Source organism: Brachycentrus maculatus, unplaced genomic scaffold (assembly GCF_059751285.1).
Source record: "Brachycentrus maculatus isolate JH-2025_06_01 unplaced genomic scaffold, ASM5975128v1 h1tg000648l, whole genome shotgun sequence".
Taxonomy (NCBI): Eukaryota; Metazoa; Arthropoda; class Insecta; order Trichoptera; family Brachycentridae; genus Brachycentrus; species Brachycentrus maculatus.
Window position 1 is genome coordinate 1 of NW_028281384.1, and position 10000 is coordinate 10000.

General features: G+C 26.2%; 1 protein-coding gene across 1 annotated transcript in view; it reads left to right on the plus strand.

Moving 5' to 3' along the window:
• Positions 1–58: 58 nt before the first annotated feature.
• LOC148300855 (uncharacterized) overlaps positions 59–10000 on the plus strand; it is a gene marked incomplete at its 3' end in the record, with an annotated part of 15649 nt that continues 5707 nt past the window's right edge. The window contains exons 1-2 of the mRNA XM_088274203.1: positions 59–107; positions 199–236. Of these exons, the coding sequence (XP_088130329.1) occupies positions 59–107; positions 199–236 (87 nt within the window). The remainder of the gene's footprint in view (positions 108–198; positions 237–10000) is intronic.

The following is a 10000-nucleotide window of genomic DNA, read 5'->3' on the forward strand; positions in this document are numbered from 1 at the left end:
TTTTGCACATTAGTACAAATGAAGGTGGTATACCAAGCAAATTTTTTCGGGTCCAAACATGACGGATAGCAAGTTGGACTTATTCCAAAGCACTTCGAGGTTCCACTGTATGTAGATACGTTCGCCGGCGAAATTGGATTTTAAAAAAATTTTATTTTACAAATTTCTCATACCCTGTTTATGGTGCAAATATTGTAGTTGTGCTCGTAGTTCTTAGGGCCAAGTGCACAGGATGGGTCAGAATGAATGGTATTTAATTAAAGTTTACACCTCGTACTGGGAAATGCATACCGACTAGGCGCTTTTATGGTATCAACAGTGAAATTCAAGCGAGAATGCACCAAAACGTAACATAATTATTATGCTGCACTAGATTTTATATGCACTAAATCATATTTGGTCAAAAATAAATTCTAAGCATTAATTTGCTTTTCCACTAAACGTTTTTTATTCAAAATATTTTTGCAGAATATATTGTACTTAAGATAAATAGGAACTAATGTGTGTGTGTATATATATATATATATATATATATATATATATATATATATATATATATATATATATATATATATATATATATATATATATATATATATATATATATATATATATATATATATATATATATATATATATATATATATATATAAATATACATCAAACCCTTACCCGCACACCAATGGTGCATAGGGCACTGCATCATATAAACGCAGTGTTATCTTGATCGTAAACACTTAAAGGAAGGGTGGTCAACCCTCCGTTTCAGGTACCAATCCAGGGTAATATTGAATTAATATTAGAATGAAAAAATCACCTATAATTATTTGATCCCCCCCTAGGAATTGAACGGTAGCCGAGCGTACTGACCGTTACGCTACGGAGGCGGACTACGTATCTATATAAATACATATGTATATATTTATATATATATATATATATATATATATATATATATATATATATATATATATATATATATATATATATATATATATATATATATATATATATATATATATATATATATTTATATATATATATATATATATACACACATATATATCCGTTTATTAATAGACATTTCTTTCATACTGTAGAACTTCAAATACAACGCTAATCCGTATTACGTGATGTATCTGATTACAAAATTTGCTTTTTTTAAAAGACCGTTTTTGCATATGTCTTAGACACAGAAGAAGTGTAAAAGGGAAAATATGTGAAGGCTTATAAAAGAATATTCATCGTATGAAGAAAGCACGTATTTTAAATGTGATATTGAATCTTTTTTATGATTCGTGGGAATCAGACATATTCATAAAATGTAATCTTTGAACCAGTATAATCTGGTATTAGAAAATAAAAAAAATATACAAAAACATAATTTTTTATTTAGAAATTCAGCAGATATAAAGTTTTTATCAGGTTGTTTGTATAAATTCTCAAATTTGAAATCTGAAAATAAAAAGAGTATTTATGTGATATTTAAAAAAAAAATCTTATACCCAGACATTAAAATCCAGCCATATTCGTGTATGCCTCCAGGCTTTATTGAAATTAAAATATTCCTTTAAATATTTTTCTTAAGATAAATAGATACTAACGTGTGGGTGTGTGTATATATATATATATATATGTATACATATACACATATATACATATGTACATAAAGTATATATAAATATATAAATAAATACACATAAAAAGATACAAATAGATTGTATTTAAAATTTAAAATTGGTAACCAAATGGCGGCAACATTCTTTGTGTAATTAAAACATTATATTTAGACCACACATCGTAGTTACAAACGTCTTCAATCTCATGTTATTACCACAAACGAGAAATTTTAAGAGTTGAGAATTAAAATCGGACAATTATTTATTATTAGACGCCCTAGAGCGAGTATTATCCCTAACCCCTCTCCCTGGCTAGGGAATTTAATGATTTTGACAAAAGATAAACATGATTCGTGAACAAAATGAAAATAGATTTGTTGCTTGAAAGTTATTTGTTAATTAATTATAATTATTATTCTCACGATGTGTTTGGTTATTTTACGCCTTCACCATTTTGCAAATGAGTATAAGTTCTCAAATATGGGTTTCTCCACTTTTTTATAGTAAAAAATTATCCTGAAAATCACGTTATCGGCGTCAAAATTTTTTAAAATAATTTGGGAAGAATATGACAAACATTTTATACAGGTTTTTGCTAAATAAAAAGCTTACTCAATTTAACCATAGATGCTGCAGAGATCTTACATGTGAAAAACGTGTCATTTCAAAGTGCAAACTCGTGGGTGAACAAAGTGCTTTTAGGGGTTACTTTAAATTACCATGGGTAATTGACCGCATGGAATTTCATTGTACTACCATTTTCTCTTGTATGGAAACACAATCACCCCTTGTGCAATATAAAACACAGCAATAATTATAAATAAAATAAAATTTGTTAATTAAGGGAAATATTGTTGTTTAGACTTTATTAATTTCTCAACACAGACGAATTTTTTTAACGGGGGTCGAATGGCTAATGCAGTGGTTCTTAACCTGTGCTCCGCGGAGCTTGTTGCAAATGCTCCGCGAAAATATGGAAACCAATGTTTGATGTTGGCTCATTTACTGTGCGATTTGAGTTGCAAATATAATGGCTAGATGGCAAATTTCTCAGAACTATGAATCAATTTTGAAATTTTGTTCAAGACGAATACCCAGCTCTCCCCTCGAGGACACAAAATATTATTACAGTTTCCAACCTCATATTTGTGTTAAATAGGTTTCTCGTCATCAATCAATATTGAAACGAAGAAATGCGAAAGACTTATCTATTTGGTTGAAGTAATGAGAGTAGCTTTATCAAATAGAACTAATATCGCTGAAATTTGTAAAAGCTGACAAGCTCAGGTGTCACATCAAATAACTTTCGCAGTAAGAAGTTTCGTTAGAGTATTTATGTTTTTCTTTATGTAATTTTTAATTTGTGTAAAGTACAATTATCAGTTTTTGTTTCTTGAATCTTTATGTAGCGCTAATTTTTCTTATGATCAAAGGTACTCACTGACATTAAAAAGGTTTGGAACTACTGGATAATATCGTATACCCTGTCAATGTTTTAAAAACAGCAGACAACCTTGGACCAGATTTTAACCTTTCCGGGAGTACAAAAACTGATGTCCGACTTTTTCTGGGGAGTCTGTTCTTTTTACATATTTTTTTTTCATCAAACCTAATTTAATTTAATTCACTGACTTTTCGTAAGCTTAATAAATACTCAGAATTACATATTTCCATCTCAATAACTTCTCCAATTGCTAACCCATAAAAATAAATATAGGAAAGATGCTTTGCGAAGGTATTTATCACAAAAGGGACAAGTAACTCATAAATATATATATATATATATATATATATATATATATATATATATATATATATATATATATATCTATATATATATATATATATATATATATATATATATATATATATATATATATATATATATATATATATATATATTTATGAGTTACTTGTCCCTTTTGTGATAAATACCTTCGCAAAGCATCTTTCCTATATTTATTTTTTTGGGTTAGCAATTGGAGAAGTTATTGAGATGGAAATATGTAATTCTGAGTATTTATTAAGCTTACGAAAAGCTTACGAATATATATATATATATATATATATATATATATATATATATATATATATATATATATGTATATATACATACATATATATATATATATATATATATATATATATATATATATATAAATATATATATATATATATATATATATATATATATATATATATATATATATATATATATATATATATATATATATATATATACAGTGGGTGGCCAAATTATTAGGGACACTTGTACTTTTTTGTAATTTTCAAGTTTAAATGAATTTTTTGGTCAAATTAATCAGTTTTAATTATTTTTTCTTATGTATTTTTGTTGCTGGTATCATAATTATTGTTTTGAAGATGTATCAATACTGTGAAATATCAAAAAAGTAAGTTTTTTTTCATTTGGATGTTGATTAGTGAAAAATGATATTGGTGTGAGCTCAGTTAATATTTTTTAAAACCATTTTTCTGTAAGTTTTTTGAGTTCAAGACTATAAAAACGTAAGTGTTGTTTAATAATTTATTAGTTTTGCTCATTCAATAAGTTAATTTCAATGAATTTTAAAATAAAATTCAATTTAGTTTGAACTGAACCATAATATTCTCAATTTAAGTATGGGCAAGTCTTCAAACATATCTCCGAGAAAATATAGGGAAGTTATAACCTTACTACTTCGTTCCACATATTTCCAGAGAGAAATAGCAGCACTTACAGATGTTTCGAAGTCAGGAGTCCATCGGATTTAAAGAAAAATTGATAAAAACCTGCGTCTAGAATCAGCCCGCGTCGGAAAAAAAGGCAGAAAAAGCATCACAACTCCGCGTGGTGCCCATAAAATCAGGGACATCTATTTCTAAAATCGTAAAAAGTCTGTTGATTGTCTAATTGTTGTTGATTTCTGTTGATAAACGATGAAGGAATCAACGTTTCCAAAAGGACAGTTCAGAGACGGTTAGTTGAAGTAAATCTAATGGGTCGACGTCCAACCAAAAAACTACGCCTGACTGAGGCATGAAGAAAAAACGACTCCTATGGGCCAAAGAACACCGGAATGTAACAGTTTCGGACTAGATTCGAATATTTATGGATTGTATTCATATAATAAATTAAGAAGATAAAAAATAAATGTATTATTGCAATTATGGTAATACATTACAGGTCTGCTTCTTGGACGAGTCAACATTAAAAATTTTGGTGGGAAAAACTTCATTTTTCCGACGTGGCCCAGGAGAAAATTTCCACCCAGACTGCCTTGTGGTGATAGTTAAAAATACCCTGTTAGCATAATGTTGTGGTCCGTAATCTCATTTAAGGGTATGGGATGCCTCTTTATCATGGAAGGGACCATGAGGCAAGAAAAGTACCAGCGAGTACTGAAAAGTCGACTCCAGCCGAGGCTCAAGAATGGTTCCCTGGCGATGAAAAGTTTGTGTTAATGCATGACTCGGTATTGTGTCATAAAGCCAAGAGTGTTATCACATTCCTGGCTGAAAAAAACCTCTGTGTTTTGCCTTACCCGGGGAATTAGCTGGATATGAACCCCATTGAAAACCTTTGGGAACTAACGAAACGTGAGATTGCTAAAGAAGTCATCACCACTAAGCGGCAAATGATAGAAACTCTTATCAGAGTATGGCATAATAACCCTAATCTCTGGCACAATGCAAAAATCTGCATTAAAAAGTATGCCCTGACGTTTGGAGGTTGTAATCGCAGCAAAGGGTGTTATTACTAAAAATTAAGATTTTTTCGAAATTGTTGAATAATCACTTATTATGATAAAAATAAATTGATATTATTAAATCCATGATAATATAGTTTCTAAATTCTAAATAAAGCACCCCAATCAATAAAAAAAAAATTCAAAAAACCAAATTATTTGCTCATTAAATTAATTTGATAATGAAAATTACAGGAAATTCGAAGTGTCCCTAATAATATGGCCACCCACTGTATATATATAAATATATATATATATATATATATATATATATATATATATAAATATATATATATATATATATATATATATATATATATATATATATATATATATATATATATATATATATATATATATATATATATATATAAATATATATATATATATATATATATATATATATATATATATATATATATATATATATATATATATATATATATATATATATATATATATATATATATAAATATATATATATATATATATATATATATATATATATATATATATATATATATATATATATATATACATATATATATATATATATATATATGTATATATATATATATATATATATATATATATATATATATATATATATATATATATATATATATATATATAAATATTATATAAACGTCTGTCATATGACATAAAGTGAAAAATTATAATATGTAACTCAAACTTCGTTTTAACGAGTTTTATTTTTGGATCTTTTCTCCTATAAGTTTCGACAAAAGCTATGGTCATTGTAATTTTTTTGGGATGGATATGTATGTCCTTCCCTGAAGATGACAAGGTTCTTGTCGAAATTGTTTTGAGAAATGTACCAAATTATCTATAAAAATATGCAAGTGAAAAAAAAATCAAGTTATGAAGCATTGTTTTGTGCACAATATACAAACATATGTAAATCAATTCATTGTATTTTCAGCAAAACAATCGGAGTAAACATTTCTCCCCTAGACTGCGCATGCGCACTTACCCCATAGAAACTCCTACTTACTACTAACCGCGAGAGCCTTATTCACGTTTGACAGCTAGTGTGGATAGCACTGCCGTGAGTCTATTCTGTAAATTGGTGACATTACTTCTAATATTTACGCCAAAACCTCTATTCACTCTGCAAGATTCAAGGTGGAAATCATCATCGAAGCCTTCGAAGATAATACCTTAATCGTATTAAATGATACAAAAATATTATAACCTGTAAAAGTCATTGTTTACACTTTTTAATTTTTTATTTTCAAGTGAAATCATGCCTTTAGTGAAATGGAAAATCATTTTTACCGCTTTTTTCTTCTTGTTGTGGGTAAGTTTAAATTATCTTTTGTGAATTTTATGAAATTTGAAACATTTTTTTAATAATCTGTTTATCATATATTTTTTTTTAAGTAATACTAGAAAACATTTTTTAGTACAGTATAATTTTTGTTCCTTACTTTTAATATCCAAAATGTTCCGTGAATCCATACAAACTATAAACAATAAACTTATGAAAACTTTAAATTTGTAAAGTTAAAAAAAAATGGAGCCTACAACAAAGTGATTTTACTTTTTACTTTTTCATCTTTTTTATGATTTCAGGTTTTTGATTTTATTTTTTAATTTATTTTTATTTTATTTTTGTTTTCTGATAGTCAAGTATTTTTTGTATTTTATATTTACACTTTTATTCTAGTTCTACTTCTTATAATATCTATTGTATTCTTGCCAGTGTTCTTTACTATGACCTAAATTATATTGTTTAACCACACACAGGCCATGCTTTTTTCCGATCTTTCTTTGTATTTATACATATTATATTGATATTTTTTTGTATTTGAATTTATCTCATGTTTGAATATTGCAAAAGAATTTAAAATGAAGAAGAAAAAAAGAAGGTTATTAATATATATTAATGTATTATGTATCACGTAATAACTTATAATTGGTAAGTACGCTCGGCTTGAGTACTGGAGGTCACGGGATCGATTCCCAAGGAGAAGGGGGGTTAATTAATAAAGTATTTTTTTCACTCTTATATTTATTCAATATTACCCTGGACTGGTACCTGAAGCGGGAGGTTGATCACGCTTCCTTAATGTGTTAACGATCAAGATAACACTGCGTTTATATGATGCAGTGCTCTATGCACCATCGGGTGTGGATGAGGGTTTGATGAAGAAAATAAATGAACATTTGGTTTTCATGCTGGATGTCCCAGGTTATATTCCCAGGAGGATCAAAAAATATTTAAAAAATTTTAATAAATCATATTTTAAAATGTTGATATTTAAGGGATTGAAAAATATCTTTCTTCAATGTTTGATAGTGTTGTGTTTTATCGGTACGATGTTTTGCATATTTTTATAAATTTTTTCATCAATAATTTTTTTGTTGGTTTTAAAATTGAATGACATAATTTTTCAGACTCTGTAGTGTAGTTTTAACACGTTTGGCTACGATTTAAAAATTCCACGTTTCAAATCAATTCTGACACGGTTTTAAAAAGGCCTTTATATTTTTAATCAAATGAGGTAAAAATATAGCGTAAAACGTAAAAGTTACGTAAATTTATTAAAAATAGAGCATGAATCCCAAAGTGATGACTGAATTGTCACATTCGTAATTTATGTAAAATAAATGTTTTTGTTACCAAAATTATACGAAATATTTAAAACCTTGATTTTTTAAAACTAATTTGTTTTCAATCTGTTCATACTAAACCTTTAATCGGAATTCATTAAAGCTACCTAGTAAATTTACTATTTGTTATTTTATGTTTAAGACTTTTTGTTTCTCTATTAGTATATTTTTATATAAGATACTGTATATATTTATTATGTTAAAGGCATTAGCCGTTCAATAAATAAATTATTAAATAAATAAATAAATAAAAGCTTTAAATATGCTTAATCGTTCCTTTGTAATAGTAACCACAGATATCCATTTGTACCCGAGCCATTAAAATATAAATATCTTACATAATTAATTCATACTGAAAACAATCAAAAGTTTCATAATTATTACTGAAAATAATTAAAGTAAAAGTTTGTTGGCATACAATAACCCCTTATCAACTTTGTAAAGGTTTTTAATTAAATCGACTTTCTAATATGAAACATGACGATTATTATTTTGAGTTTTTTTTTTAAATTTTTCATTATGTGCATATTATACATATTAATGTATTTATATATATATATATATATATATATATATATATATATATATATATATATATATATATATATATATATATATATATATATATATATATATATATATATATATATATATATATATATATATATATATATATATATATATATATATATATATATATATATATATATATATATATATATATATATATATATATATTTATATATATATTTTATATATATATGTACATATATATATATTATATATATATATATATATATATATATATATATATATATATATATATATATATAAATATATATATATTTATCCTATTAAAGCGAGTCTATTATCAATAATGGTTGCATAATTTCCATTGGGTTGTGGTACCGTGGTTTGTGTATCGCACTATGGTATTAAGGTTCAAGTCCACCCTTTTCTCAAGTTGATTTCGATTTTTTTTTGTAAAAGGCTGCTCAGCCAATGAAAATAATACGAAATTGAAATATTTCTGTATTATAATAAGATGAAAAGAATTTATTTGAAATAAAAAATGAATTTTATTTATTCCAACTTGGAGTATAGATAGCTACTACTACTACTGTCCTGAAATACACTCCTCGCCTTCTTCACATCCATACTTCTAGTCATACATCTCTCATAGTCATAGCCCTCCGATTGCGACTGCTTCCAGAGATACTACACCTTAGAACATTACAAAAAATAGCTTGTTGTCCACCCATTCTATATATTCGCAACTACCGTATTCTACTATTGTTGTTCCTTAAAGTTCATAAAAACTTTTTTTAAAGTTCATTAAAACTTTTTTTAAAGTTCATAAAGACTTTCAAATGCTTACATATTTTCACTTAATAAAATAAACGAAATATCAATAAACTCGAGCCATAGAAGTTAATGTGGGAAAATGCTTTTAAATTTATTAAGTTTAAACCTAGATAGGGCTAAGCGGTATTACATAGGCTGTAGGTCGAATTACGAGTTACTTGGACCCTATGTGATTCTAAAAATACACGATTTCAGTATCTCGAGTCTTTCGGTCACGGTTATTGATACTCTCGAGGCGTAGGGATCAAATAATACAAAGATTTAACCAAAATAGATGTATATATTACAATAAATAATAAAATTAAAACGAAATCGCAAATAATACACTTTATATTATTTTGGACATTTCATCGAAGATGAAGAAGAATATGGACGTTTGGGCATTTACGGGGCTGACGACCGTCATAGGCTGGTTTAAGAGATCACTTTACATACGTGTAACATTCATCGATTCTACCCATTATTGACAACCACAATACTTAAATTCTTGGAAGTTCTATTTATATATATATATATATATATATATATATATATATATATATATATATATATATATATATATATATATATATATATATATATGTATATTTATATATATAAATATATATATATATATATATATATATATATATA